This window comes from Neophocaena asiaeorientalis, unplaced genomic scaffold (assembly GCF_003031525.2).
Source record: "Neophocaena asiaeorientalis asiaeorientalis breed wild unplaced genomic scaffold, Neophocaena_asiaeorientalis_V1.1 scaffold14, whole genome shotgun sequence".
Taxonomy (NCBI): domain Eukaryota; kingdom Metazoa; phylum Chordata; class Mammalia; order Artiodactyla; family Phocoenidae; genus Neophocaena; species Neophocaena asiaeorientalis.
Window position 1 is genome coordinate 12,372,852 of NW_020175192.1, and position 26,172 is coordinate 12,399,023.

Consider the following 26,172-nt stretch of genomic DNA (forward strand, 5'->3'; position numbering starts at 1 on the left):
ATTCACTTTCCCCTCATGCTTCACAAGACAAAATCGTATGTATAAAATCCATCTCTACGTTTTAATAAAGGTTATTTAAATACCAATGACAACCAAATCTAAGCCAAATCACAACAGTCAACATTACACTAGGGCAACTGGAGAAGAACATATGGAAACCAGAAATATGTGGTGATAGTTTGGTTACAAGATATTTGAAAAGGAAGAAATAAAGATAATGCCATAACATCTATCTTGGGACTGGTAGCCAAACTAAATGAATGGGTAGTTAGGTGAAACAATTCAAGCTTGGATTTACTGAGTTGGAGGAAATTTTATGACAAACAAGTGAGAATGCAGGCATTTGGAAATACAGAGCCAGAACACTGGTGAAAAGTATCACAATTTTCAGACAGAAAAATGGTGGGGGGTTGTCAGAAGAGCTAGAAAAAAATCTAAAGCACTGTAAGGACTAGGCAAGCACTGAGAAAGGTAAGGAAAACCAAGAAAACACACCATTATGGAAGTCAAAGGGCAACAACACTATGCAAAGTCCAGCATGATGAGCATTTAGTGAGATCAATGGAGAATGGAAAAGAACAGTTATTTTGACAATTTTAAAGTCATTATAGTACTGTGATGAAGTTACAAGCTACATTGCAATGGGTTAAAAAAAAAGGAAACTGAAAATATTAGTATTTTTATCTTTACAGCTTAATACTGTCATTTATGATCCTTTCTTTCCTACTTTAAATTTAACTAGAACTTAACTAGCTAGGTATCACTACCTCCATGCTATTCCTTACCATGCAATGCTGTTAGAAAATGACATCTTAAATAAAACTGAAAAGCAATAAGGGTCCTATCTTCCTTTATTTTATGCATATATAAACTAAATAAATGAGAACTATGTGGAAAATAGAAGGAAAACGAAAAAGGTTTCTTTCAACGTTATGTCCTCCACACTATCTTTAGAAATCCATTCATTCCAGGAAAGCAGGCTCTAAGAAAAAGTCTTCAAAGTAAAAGATATGTTTCCACAGATATTTATCAGAATTAGGTTTCCACAGAAAATATTCTTCAAATTAAGTTGAAAATTTGGGGTGAAAAGAAGTCAATTTCATATTAGTAACTGGAACACCAAAAGTATAGGGTACATGCTAATGTAACTATCACCATCCTGCTGTTTCTTTATTATCTGCCGAACTTAACAGATATTACATTCTGTTTAATTCTCTGACTTCAATGTGCCTCCTGCCTCTACTGTCACAGACCTACTCTCCCACTGGGCCATAGGTGCTTTCTTTACCCATGAAGATTTAGTGATTTTCCTGCTTTATAGATCTGAGTAAAGCCTGAGTGCAAACACACCCTCATCAGTGTATTAACAGTGTTTGAGAACTAATTTCCTTTCTTCACTAATAAATAAAGATAAAATAAGATACTTCTTAACGTATCAATTGGTACTTTAAAAAATACACGTTATAACTTTGAAGCAAAATAGCAAAGAGTGTGTTTACTTTTTACTAAAACTTTTACATCTAAAATATAAAACAAAACAAAACAAAACAAAAATGCTTGGTATCAGCAAGGAAGTGGTGAAATGGAACTGTGCTCACATACTGATAATGTGAATAAAAACTGGTATGACATTTTAGAAAAAATGTAGCATTATCATGAATAGGCTTAAACAAATATACTCTCTGACTCAACAATACCTCTTTTCAAACTTTATCATTTAAAAATGATTCATATATGAACAAATATTTTGCATCAAGAATATTTATATAACATATTAGAGTGATGTGGCCACAAGCTAAGGAATGCTGGCATCCACCAGGAATACTCAAGGAACAGATTCTCCTAGAGCCTGGTAGGGAGCACAGACCTGCCAACACCTAGATTTTGGCCCAGTGATACTGATTTTGGATTGACAGCCTCCAGAACTGTGAGAGAAAAGAATTTCTTTTAAAGCCATAGAGTTTGTGGTAATTTGATACAGCAGCCACAGGAAACTTATACAGGTAGTTTAGAACAAATTATTCCTAAAGTCTATTTTGTTTTAAGTGTTAGAATCATACAATTTGCTTTGTAAAGTGGAGAGAAAGTAAGGGATAAATACTTCCATGCAATAGTTTGGCTACCCCTATTGTATGTTTTTTCTTTCTTTTAAAATAGAAGTGAAGGAAATTAAATATTACAAATCCAAAGTTATCTATGGGAGGGAACAAATAGTATTGTATTAACTTATTTTGCAGAGAACTAAATTGTGCTGTGTTATTATAAGTAATTTTATGGCCAACTTCTTTTGTAGGTACTTGTAGACCATATTTAGCTACATCTAAACAAATTGGAAAATGGTGAGAATAAACATAAAGAGAGTCATCTTCAGAGTAGTTTTTGGAGTTCTATGCTCATTCCCTGAATCTTTGGTGGCAAGGAAATTCTTCATTTGGTGCTATGTTGGGGCCTGTGAATCCTTATGAAGTGATCTTGTGGAGTCATGTGGAGGAATGTGAATGCATTTGGTCCCAGACATAATTGTAGATAGAAGTCATACACCAGGATATGCCACTTTTAACAGTTTCACTAGAATTTTGTGTTATGATAGGAACTTGCAGGCACATTAATGTTGGTGTACAAATGTAACATGTATTTTCCCCTCCTTTTAGACTTACTTGTATGTGTAATACTGGGTCTAAAATTATTGTATTAAAACAGTATAAATTGAATGCCTACTAAACAAATAAAAATAATATTTATCATAACATTATTTATAGAAAATCATGGAAATTAGATGTCCAACAATAAAGACTCTGTTAAGTGAATGATGAAGTGATGGTTTTTGATATAATACCATCCTGTATTAAAAGGATGCTAGAACGCTGTGAATGTACTTAATGTCACTGAGTCATATACTTTAAAATGGCTAAAATGGTATTTTATTTTTAAATTGCTTAAAATAAACAAAATTTTAACATTTTAAAATTCATATATTTTACCACAATGAAAAAAAATCACCAAAAAAGGTATAGACCATACACACACACACACACACACACACAAAAAACAGGATATTACAAAAAATTCAACAACATAGATATTTTTTTAGATCAGTCTTTTAGATTAAAAATATATAAAACAAAATATAGGAGAAAATATATATATATATTTGATACATAGATGGGTAGAAAAAGAGACTAAATCACTAAGCAGTAGAAGTATGGAATATTTTTATTTTTGATTATCTGTTTTCTTAATTATTATATAAAAACATAATTTTGTATAAAATATATGTGGGTGTACACATATAAGTTTATAAAAGAAGGTGGAGGTGAACAGTCAAAACCAGTAAAGATACATTTTATATGGCAATTATGACATAAACTCTTCTAATTTGATTTTGTATTAAAATACATTATTAAATCAGAGGTTTTGTTATCTATGAAACAAATAAGTCCCCTATTTAAAGTACTGTAATTTAGAAAACCACACATAAAAAGTTTATCAAAACATATACTCTACCTGTACTGTTAAGCACAAATCATAATTGGTCATTCGGCATTCTATCCATGTTGAATGCATATGCATTATTTTTCACACATAAAGAGAATTCGTTATCTCTGATGGTTATATAAGGCCTTTGTTTCATAACCAAGGTTTGTAGTCATAATTATCTCTATAATTGATTTGTTTATTTGGGTCTAAAGAACCAAAGTAAAAATAATAATTAGGGTCAGTTCAAAGAACTACATAGAATTTGAAGTAACGTATCAATAACTAACTCAAAGAAACAGTCCCTAAGTGAAAGCATTACAGACATACTGCAGACAAGATTTTCAGCGTCCTAGCTCGTCAAGCTAGCACACATTTAAAAAAGTTAAGTCACAGCTTTTAAAAGGAATGTTGCTACATACATACATATATATATATATATATTTATTTATGGTTCAGTATTATGAAGTACAAAAGGAAAACCAATGAACCATCTGCCTCCGATCCAAAGGTTGTTAAAAATTAAGACAGAGTAATACTCTGATTTTTACCAACAAAACAGTATGTGCTATGACACTTCCAATCTGAGAGTTGTACAACAGGTATAATTTAGCTTTTACAGAAAAATTCTTTTTGCTTAAAGTACATGCCCTATTCTTGACAACAATAAAAATAACAATAATAATGGTTAAGTATCTAACATTTAGTAAGCTCTTATGTGTGTCAAGAAGTATGCCAAATGCTTGACAAACATTGGCCCCTGTGATAACACCCTGTGAGAGATACCATTACCCTCATTTTACTGTTGAAGAATTCTTTCCCTCAGTCCTGATATGTGTGAACTGTACTTCCAAACACACATCTCAAATCTGCCTGATCCCCGGTGCCACCAGCTTGGTTTCAAGTTCCACAATCTCTTGTCTAGACTTCAGCACATAACCTGTTTGTCTCTCTACTGTCACAGCTGCTGCCCGACAATTCATGCTTAACAGAGCAGACAGAGTGATCTTTTCAAGGCACATATCAGATTAGGTCACTTCCCTACTTAAAATCCTGCAATGGATTCCAATAACACACATAGAATATTACTAAAATCTCCTTATGACATAACAAGGCACTATGTGAGCTGGCCACTCTCACCTCTCCCATCTCATTGAGCTTTACTAACCCTGTCTTCCATTTTTGTTCCCTGGATATGACAAACTTATTTCAGTCTAGAGGACTCTGCAATTGCTGTGTGCTCTGCCTGAAGACCTTGTACCCAGATCTTCACATGCCTAGCTCCTTCTGTCATCCAATTCTCAGCCAAAAGGTAACAACTAGGAGAGACTTTGACTGACTACTCAATTTCAATTCACCCACAAACGCACACACATTCTTCCGTCATTGTTTTCAACATGAGTTTTTTGTTTTGTTTTGTTGTGTTTTGCAGTACGCGGGCCTCTCACTGTCGTGGCCTCTCCCATTGCGGAGCACAGGCTCCAGACGTGCAGGCTCAGCGGCCATGGCTCACGGGCCTAGTCGCTCCGCGGCATGTGGGATCTTCCCAGACTGGGGCACGAACCCGTGTCCCCTGCATCGGCAGATGTATTCTCAACCACTGCGCCACCAGGGAAGCCCCTCAACATGAGTTCTTTACATATTTTGGATATTAACCTCTTACCAGAAATATCATTTGCAAATATTTTCTTTCATTCAGTAGTTTGCCTTTTCATTTTGTTGATGGTTTCCTTTGCCATGAAGAGGCTTTTTAGTTTGATGTAGTCCTACTTGTTTATTTTTGCTTTTGGTGTCAGAGTCAAAAAATCATCACCAAGACTTATGTCAAGGAGATTACCACCTATGTTTTCTTCTAGGAGTTTTATGGTTTCAGGTCTTACATTCAGGTCTTTAATCCATTTTGAGTTAATTTTTGTGTATGGTGTAAGACAATGGTCCAGTTTCATTCTTTTCCATGTAGCTGTCCAATTTTCCCAATCTCATTTATTGAAGAGACTGTCCTTTCCTCGTTGTATATTATTGGCTCCTGTCATAAATTAATTGACCATATATGTATGGGTTTATTTCTGGGCTCTCTATTCTGTCCATTGAGCTATGTGTCTGTTTTTATGCCAATACCATACTGTTTTAATTATTTTAGCTTTGTAATGTAGTTTGAAATCAGGGCATGTGATGCCTTCAGCTTTGTTCCTCTTTCTCAAGACTGCTTTGGCTATTTGGAGTCTTTTGCGTGATTCCATACAAATTTGAAAATTGTTTGTTCTATTTCTGTGAAAAATACCATTGGAATTCTTATAGGGGTTGCATGGAATCTATATATTGCTTTGAACAGTATAGACATTCTAACAACTTTAATTCTTTCAATCCATGAGCACAGAATACCTTTCCATTTATTTGTTTTCTTCAGTTTCTTTCATTAATGTCTTACAGTTTTCAATATACAGGTCTTTCACCCCCCCTGGTCAAATTTATTCCTAGGTATTTTATTCTTTTTGATACAATTGTAAATCGGATTGTTTTCCTAATTTCTCTTTCTGATAGTTCATTATTAGTGCAAAGAAAGGCTACAGATTTTTATGTATTGATTTTATGCCCTGCAACTTTATTGAATTTTCTTATTCTAAAGCTTTTTGATGGAGCCTTTAGGATTTTCTATATATAATATGCCATCTGCAAATTGTGACAATTTTACTTCTTCCTTTTTAATTTGGATGACTTCTAGTTCTTTTTCTTGTCTAAGTGCTCTGGCTAGGACTTCTAATGTTATGTTGAATAAAAGTGGCAAGAGTGGACATCCTTGTATTGTTCCTGATCTTAAAGGAAAAGCTTTCATCTTTTCACCACTGAGTACGACGTTAGCTGTGAGCTTGTTATATATGGCCTCTATTATGTTGAGTTATGTTCCCTCTATACCCACTTTGTTGACTGTTTATCATAAATGGATTTGAATTTTGTCAAATGCTTTTTCTAATTATCCCCTTTTCTTGCTGGCAAACAGAAATTCTATTTTGCTCAGGAATTGGACAGACAATATATGCTAAGAGAAGGCAATCCTTTCCCCAGTCCAGGGAGTGACTCCTGATTACTCTAAGCCGGAAAGGTGATTTCATTCCTCTCTGTCAGTGACTGGCAATGAGACAGCAGGGAAAATCTAGAAACTTCTGAAAAGATTTTTCTCCCCATTAAGAGAAGGTGTATGAAGGAAGAGGGTCCCTTTCTCTTTTCTCCTTTCCTCTCTATTTTTAGAAAATTTCTCATAAAAGGTGGTGACATCTGAAGCCACTGAAATGATAAGAAGGTCAAGGGAATTATGAAAATAATGGCACAGATCCTTCCTATGCTCATAAGGTACTGGACCAACTCTTGAACTTCCTACCTCTAGACTTGTCAAGCAGGAAATAAATGTCCTTACGCTTTAAGTTTCTGTTGGTTGAGTTCTGGAATATCTATAGCTGAATCCATGCAAATTGATACAAACATCTGTTCATGTATTTACTGACAATTTAGGTTTCATCTGTCAACTATCAGACAGATATCTTGGCCCAATTTTTCATTTGTCTTTTTTTATTGTTTTGTAGGAGTTCTTTATATATTCTGAACACCAATCTTGTGTTGGTTATATGCATTATAAATATATTCTCTGTGTTTATGGCTTGTCTTTAAACGTTGTTTACATTGTGTTTGATTTCAGACAAGTTTTAAACTTAAACAATCTTTCCCTACATACATAGGAAGCATGGTTTGTGCTTCCTATGTGATCTTTAAAGTATCTTTCCTATTCACATACTTTCCTATATTTTCTTTTAGATTACTTTTATAATCTTGCTTCTCACATTTAGATCTTGTAAGTATGGTGTGAGTTAAAGATCTAATTTTATTTTTTTCCGTATCTTTTCTTTTCCATCAGTTTGTTTGTTCAACAGTTTAACTTCAAAATAAGCCTAGATATTGAGTAGGGCAATGTCAATCCACCCGGTTCCTCTTAAAAAATTATATTGGCTATTACTGTTTTTTGATGTTCAATATAAATATCTTCAAGTTCCATGAAGAAGCCTGTTGGAAATTATTTTCTTTAAAAGCTTACTGATTAGAATTAATTCTGAAAAGTTGAAAATTTTAAGTACTGAGTCTTCTAATCCATATGTATGATATACCTCTCCTTCAATTGAGGTCTCTTATGTTCTTCTATTTTTCTCCATTAATACCCTATGCATATCTGTCAAGGATTATTGGGTATTTTAAGGTTTTCATTGCTTTGGGGATGGAAGGGGCAGTGGTGCATTAGGAAAGGTCAGTAAAACCAGATCACGCAGAACCTCTGAGTCATAAGTAACAGAGTCTGAATTTCAGCAGGGCAAGCGAAGTAGCAATAAAAAGTTCACACTGATGAATTCTTCTTCCCTAACCAAACTAAGTAATAGGAACCTCTTGTAAATTTCAGCACATTCTTTCCCCTAAGCAGTAGGAGAAACAATTACATTATTTCACATACTCAAAGAAATTTTAAAATATACTATGTGGAAAGCATTGTGCTGGCACTGGAGGAAAACCTAAATTCATTACACATTACCTAAACCCAATATACGTACCAAGTTTCTTATTCTAATGTTAAGAGTTTCAATTAAAACCACTCAAAAATGTTTCAATATCAAATGTAAGGTCATTGGTATCTATTCACTAGATCTGAGTTCATAGAGACAGTAATTTGTTTCAGTAGTGTTCAGCATTTTAAACTGCCTAAACTTAAAGCTTCAAAGGAACAACCTTGGGCAATGTTAAATCTTGTAAATAACAACAATGCATTCTAAAATTTAATAAAAGGAGAAAAACCTAAACTGTTTGGAGTATTAAAAAGTGACGTTTTGGGCTTCCCTGGTGGCGCAGTGGTTGAGAGTCCGCCTGCCGATGCATGGGACACGGGTTCGTGCCCCGGTCTGGGAAGATCCCACATGCCGTGGAGCGGTTGAGCCTGTGAGCCATGTCCGCTGGGCCTGCACGTCCGGAGCCTGTGCTCCGCAACGGGAGAGGCCACAACAGTGAGAGGCCCGCGTACCGCAAAAAAAAAAAAAAAAAAAAAGTGACGTTTTAATTTATAGTAGCAAAGTCATAGCTTAAAGACTCTTTCGACCTAATTGGACTGTCAGCAAAGTCACAAGCACTATATATCATTTGAACTGCTAAATTCATTGACTTATACTTATAAAACCAATGAAAAAATTTATACTGCATCTCTCACATATACTTATTTATAATTTTTTTCCTTAAGTGCAAAAAAATTATACTCAAAAGACACTCAAAGTAACAATAAAATAAGTTTGGGACTGTCTAGCAAAATAACTCATGAACTTTATATATATATCCTGACAGAAGACATAACATAAAGTAAGTTGGGAAAGATAAAAAGTTACTTGGTGACAGATGAGACGTGTTCACTGTTCTCTCAAAAAACATTAGGAAAAACTTGAACCTAAAATATCAGAATAGCCTGGTTACTTTCTTAAGTATACCAAACCACCTCCACCCCCATAAAAGCATTAAAAAAAAAAAAAACAATGACAATAAAATTACTTTCAATGAAACAAATTTCAGCCATGACACATTTATGCAATAATAGCTGTAAGGTTCCTAAAGTAACTTTTCTTTCCCAGCTAACAAAGTCATCATTCAGCAATTTAATACCAGTAGTTCTAGATATCCGTGAGCATCTCTAAAGGTCCATTAAACACAGTAACTTATAACTGTACTGAATTAAAAATTAATAAATGATGTTGGGAAAACTGGACAGCTACATGCAAAAGAATCAAACTGAACTACTTTCTCACACTATATACAAAAATAAATTCAAAATTGATTAAACACTTAAATGTAAGACCTGAAACCATAAAGCTGCTAGAAGAAAACACAGGCAGTACGCTCTCTGACATCAGTCTTAGCAATAGGGATGTGTCTCCTCAGGGAAGAGAAACAGAAGCAAAAGTAAACAAATGAGACTACATCAGACTACAAATTTTTGCACAATGAAGGGAACTATCAACAAAATGAAAAGGCCATCTACTGAATGGGAGAAGATATTTGCAAATGATGTATCTGATAAGGGGTTAATATCTAAAATATACAAAAAACTCATACAACTCAACATTAAAAAAACAAACAACCCAATTTTACAAATGGGCAGAGGACCTGAACAGACATTTTTCCAAAGACATACAGATGGCCAAGAAACACATTAAAAGTTGTTCAACATCCCTATTCATCAGGAAAATGCAAATCAAAACTACTATGAGCTATTAGCTCACACCTGTTGGAATGGCTATCATCAAAAAGACAACAAATAACAAGTGTTAGTGAGGATGTGGAGAAAAGGGAACTGTTGTGTAGTGCTGGTAGGAATGTAAACTGGTGTAGCCAATATGGAAAACAGTATGGAGGTTCCTCAAAAAAACTACCATATGATCCAGCAATTCCACTTCTGGGTATTTTTCTGAAGAAAACAAAAACACTAAATCAGAAAGATATATGCACCACTATGTTCATTGCAGCATATTCACAATAGCCAAGACATGGAAGCAACCTAAGTGTCCATCAACAGATGAATGGATAAAGAAGGTATTATACACATACATACACACACACACACACACACACACACACACACACACACAGAGGAATATTACTGTGCCATAAGAAAAGAAGAAAATCTTGCCATTTGTGACATGGATGGATGTAGAAAGTATTATGCTAAGTGAAATAAGTCAGACAGAGAAAGACGAATATCGTTATGATTTCACTTACATGTAATGTAAAAAACAAAACAAATGAACAAATATAACAAAACAGAAACAGAGTCACAGATACAGAGAACAAACAGGTGGTTGCCAGAGGAGAAGGGAGTTGGGGGATGAGGGAAATTAAGAGATACAAATTTCCAGGTACAAAATAAATGAATCATAGGGATGAAACGTACAGCATAGGGAATACAGTCAATAACAATGTAATATCTTTGTATAGTGACAAATGATAACTGATTATTTTGTAATGTATAGAAATATCGAATCACTATGTTGTGTACCAGGAACTAATATAATGTCATGAGTCAATTGTATTTAAAAAGTAAACAAGGACTTCCCTGGTGGCACAGTGGTTAAGAATCCGCCTGCCAATGCAGGGGACGCAGGTTTGAGCCCTGGTCCCGGAAGATCCCACATGCCGCTGAGCAACTAATAAGCCCGTGCTCCACAACTACTGAAGCCCGCACACCTAGAGCCTGTGCTCCGCAACAAGAGAAGCCACCGCAATGAGAAGCCCGCACACCGCAATGAAGAGCAGCCCCCTCTCGCGGCAACTAGAGAAAGCCCGTGCGCAGCACGAAAACCCAATGCGGCCAAAAATAAATAAATAAATAAATGAATACATAAATAAATAAATAAATTTAAATTAATAAATATTTTTAAAAGTAAACAAACTCATAGTAAAAGAGATCAGATTTGTGGTTATCAGAGACGGTGGGGGGGTGGCAGGAGGGGGAGCTGGATGAAAATCGTCAAAAGGTACAAGTTCTAGTTACAAGATAAATAAGTACTAGGGATGTAATGTACAACAGGACAAACAGAATTAACACTGCTCTATGTTATACATGAAGAGAGTAAATCCTAAGCATTCTCATCCAAGGAAAAAATATTTGTTTCTTTTCCTTTTATTTTTTATCTATATGAGATGACAGATATTCACTAAACTTATTGTGGTACTCATTTCATGATGTACGTAAATCAATCATTATGCTGTACATCTGAAACTATACAGTGCTATATGTCAATTATATCTCAATAAAACTGGAAGAAAAATAATTTGAATCACACCTGTATCTTGGCTGATGTGCAGAAGGCAGCCTCAAAATTAGGAGTACCTAGCAGAGCAGACCCCTCTCAACATGATGGGTAATTCTATTAACGTTTTTGTACAGGCCTATCTTCTAGTCTTTTAAAGTTTTTAGTTTTACTACTTTTTATGAAGGAAATTATATGCCCCAGAATTATGTTCTAAGCTGGGAGTTGGGGAAAGTCTTGAAAGTCTTGTGATATATTCTTTAAAATGTCAAAGGTTTTCTATACACTGGGTTAAATTTATGCAGTCCAATATACACAGAACTGTAGGTACCTAATAATAGATTTCTGCTTACTTTATAAGAAATGTTCTATGACAAAGAAACATGCATTTTCTACTTAACATTAGTCATAATTGCTTCCTCTTCTAACTCTATTAGCCTTTAAATAAAGAACTATTTTACACTTCATTAGATCAGAAGTCATGGTTAAGACTTATAAGAGTATATTCCGTTATTTCTAAAATAACAGTTTAGAAAACAAACTACAAAATGACTTCTATAAAGCAATGATGTTGCATATATTTTTCATTTATCAAAGGTGGACTCTGACCAATTAATTTTTCCATTTTATAGAACCTGATTTAGAAAGGAAAACACTTATACTCAGATAAAAGTATTTCATTAGCAAACACAGTTAAAAATGTGTTTTTTCCAAAAACATTGGGAAATCACCAGAAGCAAAAGGGTACAAGACAAATCCCAGATTCCAGCTTAAAAAAACAAAACAAACAAAAAAACACTGTAAGAAATCATTCCTCCTTGGGAAGAAAAAAAAAAAATGCTTGGGTGCCATTGTGGGAAGAAACATGAGCTTAATTGCAGAAGATCAGTTATCCTGGACAGAAGACAGGCCAGAGGAAAGTGATCTGTGTCCTTTTCACTCCTCAACATTATCACATTGTCCCCTGTGCTGTGGAATATGAAAGCAGTATCTACAGCACACCTCTAGCCAAAAGAGAAGGGGTAACATCAAGGTAAAATACTGGAACTTGGCTGAGGTGGGAAGCAAAGTACAGGTGGACTCCCAATTAGGCAATTACACGACAGTGATAGCACTCACCTTGTGCAATTGCTCAGTGAAATCCTCAACAACTACGATGTAACCACCATCCAGAGCCTCTCTACCCTGAGGCATGTCCCTATTTGCCTCAGACCACGTGGAGAACCAAAACCTAGAACACAGGTTTTTCACCAGTCCTAAACCGGACCCCCATCAAAACTCATCCTCCCAAACAAATGCAATATTGGCCCAAATAGTTGTTAGTTCCTAGGGAATATAAGCTCACAGCAGAAAATAATAAGATGTCTGAGGAGTGCAAGTACCATGAAAGAGCAAATAAAAGCAGAATTAACAGACCAAAAAAAAACATTTAAAATTGGCATATTAAATGTTGCTAGAGAAAAACTGGAGAATACTGAAAACACGAGAACAAAAATCTACCAAGTAAAACCAACTGGAAATATTATCATGAAAAATATAACAGGAGAAATAAAGAATACAATAAATTGACTGAATAATAATAGAAACAAAGGAGAAATTCCTGAGGAAAAACTGGTAGAAGAACTTAGCAAAAAAATTCTGAAAGGGATAAACAGAAGCAGAGAATGAGAAAAAACAGGTAAGACAGAGGATTGGAAGAGAGGAACGATATACGTAGAAATAATGACAGGATGTCTCATAATTAAAGGAAAATATAAAATTTCAGATTAATAAGGGTTCATGAAGTACCAAAGAGAATGAACACAAAAATGCAAATTCCTAGACTACTCCAGACCAACTGAATGACAAACCTGGGAGTGTGGCCTAGCAACCTGTTTTAACAAAGCCTTCCTGGTGACTCTGATGCAAAGTTTGAGAACCATAGCTCTAGTGCTTCTGGAAGTTTATAATCCTCTGAAAATTACATGTAAATTTTGCTATTTAAGTATATCTTTCTGGGGAAAATGTCCATACCTAGTATCAGATTCTCAAAAGAATGTTAACAAAATTAATATCTATTTGTATTAGCTCCACAGTTTTCAAAGTGTGGTCCATGGTCCCCTGGTGATCCCTGAGACACTTTCTGGGGGTCTGAGAAGTCAAAACCATTTACAAAATAATATTAAGATGATTTTAGCTTTCTTACTGTCAAGACAGTTATAGTGCAAGATCTTATAACATCATGTGTTGGACATTTGGAAAATGTACTCATGGTGCTCATGATGGTGCAAAAGCAATGGTAGGTGAAACTGCTGGCATCTTGGCATGAACCAAAACAGTGGCAGCAAACTATACATTGTATTCTGTAGAGCTGACATATATGGACATATATTAGTCATTGAATTTTTCACCACCAGGCCCTCACAGTTTAAAAAAAAAAAAAAGCCACCAGTTTCACTTAAGAATGTCCTTCATGAAAATGTAAATATTAATTTTATTAAATTCCAACCCCTCAGTATGTATCTTTTTTAATATTCTTGTGGCAAAATAAGAAATACACATTAAGCACTTCTGCTACACAACAAAGTATGGTTGTCTTGAGGAACAACACTTATGAGACCATTTGAGCTCTGTCTGACCTGTGTATTTGGTAATGAACAAAGTGAGCCTGTCACTTTTTCTCAAGAATGAACAAAGTGAGCCTGTCACCTCAAGGAAAACAACAAACAGTATTTGCTCCCAATGATAAAATGTGAGCTTTCAAGCAAAAAATGAGAATTTTTTAAAACTTGCATCTGCCACCATGAGCTTAAAAGTTTCTCGATACTTAAATGTGTATAGCTATAAAATCCATTTATATAAGATAGACCAATGGATTTCATTTCATACATAACAGAGTATGAAAAATTTATTGATATGGCTTCAGATTCCACATTGCAACTAACCTTTAAGACTACTTGTCAAGTCTGGGTGTAGTATCAAACAAAAAAATCTATGATTATCTGAAAATGCTATTAAAATATTCCTTCCTTTCCAACTACATATCTGTTTAAAGCAGGATTTTCTAAATATACTTCAATATATGTAATAAAGCACAACAAATGGCATGCAGAAGCAGATGAGAATTTGCCTGTCTTCTATTAAGTCAGACATTAACGTGACTAGCAAAGTGTAAAGTAATGCCTCTCTTCTCATTAATCTTTGTTTTAGGAAACAGTTACTTTTCATTGAAAGTGTGATTTACTCTAACACAGAATAGAATTTTTTATTTTCTCAGTTTTAAGTACTAATATAAATCTCCATCAATATAATATATATAAACAAAAACTCTTTCAATTATTTTTATGAGTGTAAAAGAGTCCTGAGATCAAAAGTTTGAGAACTACTGCATTTTGACTATAAATTTTTGCAAGGGCAGGAACTGATGCCATTCCATCATTTTGCTCCTTACAGCACTTACATTTATTGAGTTGTCATTGAACCACTATAAAACCTTAGGATTCATGCCAGATTCCTGAAAAAAGACCAAAGGGGGGAAACACACTATGAAATTGTCTCAATGACTGTTAATTAAACAAGCTGCATGAAGTTCTTTTGAATTTCCATAAACACCTCATGAATACTTAGTTTCATACTGCCAAAGAAGGAGGACAGTGACTCTCAAAAATGTGAATTAACAAAAGAGATGAAAGGGTATCCTCAACGTAGCACTGCTAAATATGCTACTTTCCATATTTCATGTTGGTAATATTAAGAAATGAGTTCTCTCTAAGGACAATGGAGAGACCATAATGCACACTATGATAGACATCCATCCCCATTTTAAAAATTTTAATTGTGGTAAAATACCTTTAACATAAAATTTACCATCTTAACCATTTTAAACTATCAGTTCAGGGGCATTAAACTTTCAAATTGTTGTGACTCCCATATGCTTTATTTACTGTTCAAAATGGTTTTTTTCTTGACTGCTTCCATGAATCAAAGCATACAGCAGCTTATCTTTGAGATTTTTTAACAAATTTAAGTAGTTTTTTAAAGAAAGGAATTGCTAAGATATCCTTCTTCCATTAAACTACGAGGCTCTTCGAAGATTACTTCCAATCACACTTTTTATGTTTAATTAGCAACTGATCAAAAGATCAGAGTCCAATATTCTATTAATCACAAATGTTCCAACAGCCTACTTACTAAAAGCATGGTCTCGATCTAATCCTAGTCATGTTTTAAGAGAGCATCTATATGCAGTTTTGCTTTATTTTAAATGTCTAGGAAAAAAGCTAGGGGAAAAGATGCCAAAATGACTATTATTAGCTGCACTGGGGTAGTGAGATGATGAACTACTTTCTACTGAACTTTCCAAAATGTGTACAATTACTTATATTTTCAGAAAACAAATTTGAGAAGGCAATAACAAACTGTCAAATAATAAAATGACTCAGAGAGTTGATTTCTTACTGCTACCAACTTTCTATTTGAGTAGGATTACCCAAACAATTTTAGGACACTCAGATAGGGGTTTAAATCTCGCTCCATCACTTAACAGCTATGTGACCTTAGACAAGACACCTGAGTCTCGGTTTCTTCATCTGTAAAACAGAGTTAAAACCTATCTCGTGTGATTGCTGTAAGGATTAAATAACACAGGGAAAGTGCAAAATTCACTTGAAAGCTTTTTTGTTGTTATTTTTATTAGCTTTTACTATTATTTAGCAACAATATCAATACTAAATTTATTCGTTTATATGCCAACAGAGCAGTAAAAGCACTTTGATGACAAAGAACTAGACTAATATATAAGAATTACCATTTATACATTTAAGAAAGACAATATCAGAAATCAGAAGTGTTAACTTACAAAGTTCATCTGCTCAAATATTTATAGAGCACGTACCACGAGCATTCCACTAAACTGAACACTGAACTTCTCCTTTTACCTCAAATTTATCTGCTTTCATAAAATTCTAACAAGGTAACAGCTACACTTTCCTAATGTTAAATTGTGTGGACCTTTTTTGGGGGGGGAAGGGCAACCAAGTTTTTGATAGCTTGCTAAAAGTTTTTTAATTAGTCTGAAAGGTTTTTTTGTTTCTTTCTTTCCAAAAGAGAACATTTTCCTGCAAAGACAAAAGCATAGCTTGGCATCTCTTCTCAAGATACTAGAAAAAAATAGCTAAAATGTAGCTATCAACTGTAATCCCATGTCATTTCTTTCTTAAAAACCCATTTTCCATTGTCAACATGAGAACAACCTGAGTTTTGGAAATGGAGAACTGTATATCTTATTTATTAACAAGATGGATGAGAACATCAAAATGGTTTCTATGGTTGGTCGATAGACCAGAATGAAGGCATCTGATCTTTATGGCTCATAATATACATACATATATCCTAGTTTTTCCAAAGCATTATAGCTGGGCATCAGGAGGTTTAGGTTATTTTTAAACCATACCTGATGATACAGGGACCTTGGCTTCAAAGATCTGGTCAATCAGTAAATTTAAAACAATTTTTTTTTTCAGTTTGTAGTTAATAAAGATTGTCTGCTTCATGTTTTTTTAAATCTACCGCAATGAAAAAAGTTGCAAGTCCACACAAACAAACCAACAAACATCTGCCACCAACCATTAGTTTAGTGTTCTACTGAAAAGGCAAAAGGGAGAGGAAAATTTACATCACTTTATCTCCCCTTTTTCTACAATTAAAACAAAAATGACAAATCTTAACTGAATAGGAAGCTGTTACATTCCCAAAAAAGTCTCAAAAAAAAAGGTTTACGCTCACACTACTTTAATTTTATACACAGATTCCTGAACCAACAGGCAAAACAAGTTTCCACTTGACAAAGAACCCAGAAATTCACTGCAGGGAAAAGCAATCCTGAATATCTGATGAAGCCTTAAAAGGAAAACCCAGTAGGCACACAAAAACAAAACACTCATAACTTTCCTCAATCACTCAAAATCAAATGATTTTTAGAAAATGAACCTCAAAGTTATCTTGAGCACCTAGGCTTTAGTATAAATCCCCAGAACACCGACACTACTCAGTTCTTATTATGAATCCACATTGATGATACAGGTATTAGGCCCCCCAAGATCAGAGCTACATCCCACATTTCTGAGTGTTCCTGTCAGAAGAATAAACATAGACCAAAGTAACTTCAAGTACCCTGACATACAGGAAAAATAAGAATTTAAGAGGCTCTTGTGTCTTCAATCGTATCTCACACATATTTTACAATCAACTACCAGAAACACTTCTTTGTCCATAAAGCAAAAGCAGGCTATTAAATACATTTAAGAATAAGCTACTGGGCTTCCCTGGTGGCGCAGTGGTTGAAAGTCCACCTGCTGATGCAGGGGACATGGGTTCGTGCCCCGGTCCGGGAAGATCCCACATGCCACGGAGCGGCTGGGCCCGTGAGCCATGGCCGCTGAGCCTGCGCGTCCGCGCTCCGCAATGGGAGAGGCCACAACAGTGAGAGGCCCGCGTACCGCAAAAAAAAAAAAGTATAAGCTACTCTAGTGTTTTCAACTGCATTTCATCGCAAGACTCATGATGATGCTGATTCCTTCCTAAAACCTAACACTAAAATAAAATACATTTTCTTTGCATGATTTACATTCCTTGACCACTTTTCTTCTCCTGGGCTCTAAGCTTAAGATACCATTTTTTAAAAACATATTTACGCTCACAACTTGGTCCTTAAAGATATGTATTCTATTCTCCAGATATATTTCTCTGGCCTTTTAACTGCCAAAGAATCACATCTGGTTTGGAAGGAAGGCACACCTAGCCTGTGATCTATTCAGTTCCTTGGGAACAAAAGGGATGCCCCAGGGGAGGAAAAAAAGGCAGGTGACTAAACTTCTTGTTATTAAAACTTCTATGTAAACAGACTATGAGAAAGACATCTTAACTATAAAATGCCCTTAGCACAATGTCTCTGGTAAAGGCTCTCTAGAAAGTGGCATGTAGGCTATATAAACTAAGATATAAAATGATGTTTCATAATTTAAATGCTACTACTGTAAGAGATGATCCTGCAAACCTTTCTGTGAGACTTCATCTATTCTAGGTCAGACCTGCATGTCCAACATGAGGAGGAAGGACAAGGGGAGTTACCCTCAACATCTCAGACCTCTATTTTTATCCTTGAAATTACTTAGCAATTAATTTCTGTAAAAATGAGCGGTAGAAAAAAAATGAGGTCAAATCCCGTGTAAAGTTCTTATAAGAAGAATTTGAGCAGAAAAGCATCCCTATAGACAATATACTAGAAGAAAATGCCCAAAAAAGACAAAATTATGCTCTACTATTTCAATATTAGCTAAAAGACAATGTGCAAATGATGTAAGATATGAAAAACTAGCATATGTGAATTAGAAATAAGATGACAGAACTCAGAAAATAATTCAAAATAAAAGGTTATTCCAGAAGTAAAGACTAAACAAGAAGGAAAACAAAAATGAAAAAAAAAATACCACAGACAATGTCTTATGACAGGGATCAGTGAACTACAACACTTGTGCCAAATATGGCCACTACCTATTTTTATAAATAAAGTTTTATTGGAATATAACAATACCCATTCATTTATGTATTGTCTATGGATACTTTCATGGCACAAAAGCAGAGCTGACCAGTTGACACAGTTTAAAGAGAGACCACAGAGGGCATGAAGCCTAAAATATTTACTGTCTGGCCATATATAGAAAAACTTTCCTAACTCCTGCCTTATGAGAAATGAAAGGTAAAAGGGGAAGACCTAAATAGACATTTCTCCAAAGAAGATATACAGATTGCCAACAAACACATGAAAGAATGCTCAACATCACTAATCATTAGAGAAATGCAAATCAAAACTACAATGAGGTATCACCTCACACTGGTCAGAATGGGTATCATCAAAAAATCTACAAGCAGGGCTTCATGGGTAAGCTGGGTCAAAGTGAGAGAGTAGCATTGACCTATATACACTACCAAATGTAAAACAGATAGTTAGAGGGAAGCAGCTGCATAGCACAGGGAGATGAGCTCGGTGCTTTGTGACCACCTAGAGGGGTGGGATAGGGAGAGTGGGAGGGAGAACACAAGAGGGAGGGGATATGGGGATATATGCATACATACAGCTGATTCACTTTGTTATAAAGCAGAAACTAACACACCATTGTAAAGCAATTATACTCCAATAAAGATATTAAAAATAAAATAGTATAATCAAGGACCTTGCCAGACAATAGAAAGTACAGAAAGATTCCCACTCCAGGACTGAAGCATTCTGACTCACTTTTTTACCCACTGATGGGCAACAGTTTAGAAGACATAGTGGTTTTGTTTTTTTTTTTACTAGAAACTACATTTGTGCAGTGAAGTGGGGGGCGGGACAAGCATGGACATGCTGAAAAAAATCAGGAGAAAAAGAAGTGAGTCAGGCAACCTCTACATAGTTAAATGTGTGTTGATGTAGAAACCACTCAAATCAAAAGAAAGCATAAAACTGCCCTACATATTTTGCTGGTTTTGGTACTGAAGAACCTCATATTACATGTCCTAATTCAAGTCATATGTTAATTAATGTTAACCATTAAAGTTAACCAGGAAGCCTATTTCAAAATTTCTTCAATTTAAAGTAAATACCGTGAAATTTCAGAATTCAATGCTTCGTTAAACATTTTTTTTTTTTTTTAAATAAAGACATCATCTGAACTTTTCTTTAAAAAGAGACGTCATCAGGGGTATTCCCTGGTGGCGCAGTGGTTGGGAGTCCGCCTGCCAATGCAAGGGACACGGGTTCGTGCCCCGGTCCGGGAAGATCCCACATCCCGCGGAGCGGCTGGGCCCGTGAGCCATGGCCGCTGAGCCTGCACGTCCGGAGCCTGTGCTCCGCAACGGGAGAGGCCACAACAGTAAGAGGCCCGCGTATAACAAAAATATGTCACTACTAGGAACTGAACTCAGGAGATATATCGTTCTAAATTAATACTATTTCTAAAGCTTTCACTACCATCCTTTGAACAATAGAAAACCAGGGTCAAGAATCTTAATTGTAGAAGAAAAAGTCTTATATAAACTCGTCAACAATAAAAGACTGGATCATTTTGATATGGCTATCTTAAGAAGGTATTAGAAATAGTACTTTAAGAACCTGTATCAACAGTGGAAACTGAAGACTATGCTTCTAGTTGTGGATACGGTGATTCCATTATTAATACTGTCTCTAAGCCACATTTTAAACTAATAATTATCACAATCCACAGTGAGATAGAAAGGATTCTTAATTCTGCTGCTGGAAAGAATTATGGTTAAAAAAAAAGCATAAGGATTTAAATATGAGTATGAGTTCATACCACTTCAGAGGGTCTTAAAAATGGTTTCATTTCACTCTATAGAACTACACTTATATTTATATGGAAATAAAGGCATTAATTAACGTTCTTCCTTCCCATCTTTGCTTGGCTAGCTTGGACTCATCCTTTAAATCCCTGTTTTAAACAATCTCTTTAGAAAGACTTCTTCTTTAAATGACCTAAAATCAGGACAAGAGTCCTTACTGCCTGCTCCAAAAGAGAGTATAGTGTACTTTTCCTGTCACTCTAGGTTATACACTTTGTGGGGTTTTGTTGTTGTTGTTATTTAATTTCCGCCCCCCCACCCCGACTGAAGCTCCATAAGGGTAAGGAATACCTGCCACTTGAAAATTGTGTCAGTGTTTAACACCAACCTATGATAAGTAATAAAAGATTCGTGCAACAAAAGAACTACAATTTTTAAACCTTTCCATCCAAGGGACTGTATCAATTTCCTATCTTTAAAACAGCTCTTCCATGACATTCAGTGACTAGCATTCTAACCAACTAATAGTCAACTGAGAATTACTTTTAATTATCCAGGCTACACATGATGGAGAAGACTAGATTTAACAAAGCTTTAATGCTTTAATGCTAGGAACACAAACATGAAAGCATGGTAAATTGACTACAGAGTGTTGTGCATTTAGACCATGGAGAGTTTTACTGTTTTTGTTCTTTTTTCCACACTGCACTAAAAAAAATTATTTTTTTTTCTCTAAAAAAGCCAGTTCAAGATTAGGTTCTCGTAACTACAACATAATTACAGGGCTGTTTTACTGTTTATCTTCTAGCTTATCTGGGTACACATAAAACTAAAACAGAATATAAAGTAACTATTGTGGCAAACAGAAGATGTGATTTGGGAGATAAGCACTATTTTATGTGTGACTAATCCTAAATAAGTACATTATTACCCAAATTAATATAACTAGCTATCACCTGTTAGTGATTACTTGTAATGCAATATTGTGAGAAATGACAAGATCTGTGAAACAATGTGTTAAAATAGTCAAATATGGAATAAAGTCTGCAAAAGCAAAAGGTCTCGTTTCATTCATTATAGATCTATCATTTGGCCTAAAGAAAAAGAAATGATTTTTCATCTAAAATAAGCAACACCGTGAGCATGCATCTACTTAAATGGAAGCCTGTTTATGACTCAATTCACTACATTCCTAACAGTAGTGGCTACATTTCAAGAATGGACCCAGCCATCTAATAATGATTTCCTGTAAGTGTTTCTCATATTGTTGATCATGACTCATTAATGGGATCACAAACAGCATTTGTAAGAAAGGAAATGGAATAGGATATAAAATATCAGAGTGCAACACATGTAGCAAGGGATAGAATTGTTTCCTGAAATTTTGACTCAGTTTGTGTGTGGGTGACAATATACTGCTAAGTATGGGCTGCAAAAAATAAAATGTGTGAACACCATTCCTGGAGTATATGCCCCCAATTACTTCTTCCCCCCAAACACTGCCAAAGTAGAAACTCCATCAAAATTACTCACAAAAAAGAAAAGTGACCTTAAACTTGGTATGTTATAATTGTTTAAACTTGATTTCACAAACTCTAAAATCAAAGTTTAAATCCAGGTTCCACTACTTCTAGTGAACGTGGGCTTATTTAAGCAGTATGTGCTCCACTTGTGTCATCTATAAAATGAAGATAAAAATATTTTCCAAGTTGTGGTAAAAATAAATAATGTATTTAGTAAGTTTAACATATGCTTTACCATTAACAGAAAAAAGTGAAGGAGAAACTTAGCAGAAGTAATCTTCAGGGTATTACCTCTGATGTTTGTGTGTGTGTGCGTGGTGCTTTTTCATTGTATATATTTCTATACTACATTAATTTTACAATGTACATACAACATATACATTTTTAATGTAGCGTTTCTAATGTATATAACATTACCTTTATTTTTTTTAATTTATAAAATTATTTATTTATTGGCTGAGTTGGGTCTTTGTAGCTGTGCGCGGGCTTTCTCTATTTGCAGAGAGAGGGCGCTACTCTTTATTGCGGCGCGCGGGCTTCTCACTGCGGTGGCTTCTCTTGTTGAGGAGCATGGGCTCTAGGCGTGCGGGCTCAGTAGTTGTGGCCCGCAGGCTCTAGAGGGCAGTCGCATGGGCTTAGTTGCTCCACAGCATGTGGAATCTTCCCAGACCAGGGCTCAAACCCGTGTCCCCTGCATTGGCAGGCAGATTCTTAACCACTGCGCCACCAGGGAAAGCCCTACCTTTATTTTTTAAAATATCAATAGTAGGTATCTAGGCAGTGAGATTATGGTCCTTTTTGTTTTATATTTCTCTGTATTTTATAAAAATATGTTATGTGTTTTTAAAAGAAAATAGTCAACTACTTGCTCAAAAAAAAAAAAAAGACAAAAGTGTGTAGTGCTCCAGCGTTTAGGAATTAGCATTCTGGGGGGAGAACTTATGCGCCAGATGCTTCTCACTAAATCCTCACACAACCTCAGTATATCACTTTTGCCCAAGAGAAAATGGAGGCAATTGAGATAAGGTAAATTGTCTGTTACAAAACTAACAAACAGCAGTGTCCATAACTTCAAAGCCTATATTTCTTCCGCCATCACATAATGCATCCAAATAGTCTTCTCCAGTTGTTTCATACAGGCACCTTTCGATCTACCCAACTGGACTGTAAACTCCTTGCAAAAGGGGGGAAAGTTTCACTAACTTCATTTATGTCTCCCATTGGCCCACTAAGAAGACTACGATAGCTACTTCTACACTTGTCGAGTTACATTAAACTTCTTTTGGTCTATACTGTCCTCCTGGGACCTACTCTTGCAAAAACGAAATAAACTAGCAAACAAACGACAAAACTACTCTAAGACTGTTCAGATCTAACTTTATTCCTGCACGCTCGTAACTGAAAAAGTTTAAGTATACCCATATCCTGAGTACCAGTAAAGGAGTTTGGGGATGAGTACAAGGATCACTGTGCAAACGCTAAAAAGAATGGATTCACACGTTCCCCTACCACGCCCCCTGTTACCCAGGCACCACCTAAAGAAAGGAACCTCAAGTCTTCCCGAGAAGTGTTGAAGAACCATAACCACGCCCCCATTGTTCCATCATAATAACTTGTTTTCTTTCCCGACCCGGACCCCCGTCCCCAACACCAAAACCCTTAATAAACAATTCAAAGTCTCTGACCTGCAGCGAAGTGCAGGGGAGAAGACTTCCGGCCGGCCATGTCCTTAGCATTCACGTTTGCCGCGTCCACCAGCCTCTTTACCCGGGACACGTCCCCATTGCGACAGGCCTCCAACAGTTCCCGGAGGGCCCCGCTCACTGCTGGGACCCCTGGCCCAGGTCCTGCTGCCCCAGGTCCCAATGTTGCTGTGGTGCTAACTCCGGCCGCCTCGGGGCTCTCCGACAAGCTCGATCCGGGGGAGGATGGAGAGGAAGATAAGGAAGAAGTCGGGGAAGAAGAGGACGACGGTGAATTGTTACTGCCACCGCCGGCTGGGCTGGGAGCGACCCCGACGGCAGATGAGGCAGGAAGAGCCGGGACCACGGGAGCGGCGGCGACGGTACAGACTGTGCTCGTGGTACTGCAACAGCTGGTACTGTCAACTGGGTCCGGGGATCGGGGCCTGTCGGGCGGATCCCGACTGCCATCCCCCTCCGGCAGCGCTAGGCCGTGCCGCGGGGAGGCGAAGGGGGCCAGGCCACCCACCGTAGGGGAGGCTGGCGTGGTCCCCGGGGCCAGGCCGGGGCTGAGTGGGGGGGGAGGTGGCGGCGGCGGCGCCGAAGCCCCTGGGGCGGGCTGGAGCTGTTGTTGATGATGGTGGTGATGATGCTGAGAGCGACGCGACGCCGCCATCTTCGGACTCCCCCAGCACTGTCACTGCGGCAACGGCCCCACCGCCCGCCCTCACTTCCGACTGCTGGACCAATTAGCACCCAGCGCACAGGAAATGATGCTGGGAGCGGTGGGCGGGGTCAGAGAGTGGGCGGGAAGTATTGGGAGCTCCGAGAACCGCCGCGGAAGGGGGCGTCGCCCTGTAGCTGAGGGGCGGGCTTTGTGACTCCTTGGCGGGCTGGTCGGGGAGATTTGAAAGCTGGAGCCATCCTAGGCTTAAACGGGAAGCTTTTCCTGCCTTTCTCACTTTTCAGCCTGCTTACCTTGCCCTGTTCCGTTCAGTTGCCAGGTCTTCTTCAGTCTTCCTTTTCTTGCTCCAGAGCCTGCTATTGAGGTGGAACTCTGTGCAAGGTATGTGTCGTTTATCAAATATCAAGTGCCCTTGTCTGATAAATGGACTAGTTAGTATCTACCTCACAGAATTGTTAGTGGGATTAAATGAGCTAACATATACAGATGCTCCGTACGTTAATAAAACACAACTATAATTAGCCCATTGGTAAATTTTATTTGAAATGCAGACTTTTTCCCATCTGAATGAGAGTTCTCACTTTATGTATTGTACTTCGTTAATATCCCATTTTAAAATAGTGGTTCGGATTGCCAGGATTGAAATTCAAGCTCTGTCGTGAATGAGCTGGGTAAATTTGGACAAACTATTTAAACTCTCTGTGTCTCAGGTTCCCCTCTGCAAAATGGAATTAATAGTTCAATAAATGTTAACTATTAAAATTGTGGGTTTTTTCTATTCTATTATCTCTGTACTTTTATTTCTCACCTTAAGCTTGACCCAAATAATTACGAATATGTTCCTTTCTTTTGAATTCTTTTTAGCTGACCTTCTCATGTCTGTTCCTCTCATCCCTCCTCCCTCCCTCTCCCAAACTAAGATGAAAAACTGACTGCTCTACATCCATCACTCACCTTCAGAAGCCATTCTTCAGCAATTACTTTATCTCTTTTTCCTCTGCCTATACCTACTTTTTTTGTCTACCATCAAAAGCAATGTACCAATGAATGGGATAATCTCAGTAAGGTCTGCATTTCCTGCCTCCTGTTTAATAGTAAACTAGATATTTTGGAAATTTAGACAAACAACATTATTCCAAGAGAGTGGACACAAATGGAGCTTCTGTGTCTAAAGAAAAACCCAAGATTTAGATGGGTCAAGTAGAAATTTTGCTTCGCAAAATACCAAACTATGTGATAAATTTTTCTTTCACATGTTCATTATGAAATATAAGTGTGATGCTAATATTCCTATCCACATAAATAGGTAAGTTTCTTTAGGACTACCATCTAAATACAACAAGGTCAGGAACATAATATTATGAGTGATATTTATTGTCATCTAGTCTGGGGTTGCAGATTATAACTCTAACATTATCCATGTGTTTTATAAATTTGTGCTATTGTTCACATATTGACAAATGTGTGGCTGGATAGGAAGACTCCATCGGTGTAACTAAAATCTGTCCACAACACACATTCTCCTGGTTTTGAATCATAATGCACAACAGAGGGTGGCATTGAGGCGTGGGGGTGAATCAACATGATGCATTAGATGCCCATAACTCACCTTGTGCCCCTTGACTATGACCTTCTCCCTGAATGGGAAACATAGGAATTATCTCACT

The 26,172-nt window shown here is 36.5% G+C and overlaps 1 protein-coding gene across 2 annotated transcripts in view; it reads right to left on the minus strand.

The window, feature by feature from the left end:
* The window catches only part of TNKS (tankyrase), a 171,953-nt gene extending 147,447 nt beyond the window's left edge, over positions 1-24,506 (minus strand). Inside the window, exon 1 of one of the 2 annotated variants that reach the window (XM_024765070.1) lies at positions 23,824-24,506. In XM_024765070.1, the coding sequence (XP_024620838.1) occupies positions 23,824-24,496 (673 nt within the window). In that variant the 5' untranslated portion in view covers positions 24,497-24,506. Of the gene's footprint in view, positions 1-14,736; positions 14,793-23,823 lie in introns of those variants that run through there. The other variant, XM_024765071.1, reaches the window with a different exon arrangement.
* Between the last annotated feature and the right edge of the window lie 1,666 nt (positions 24,507-26,172).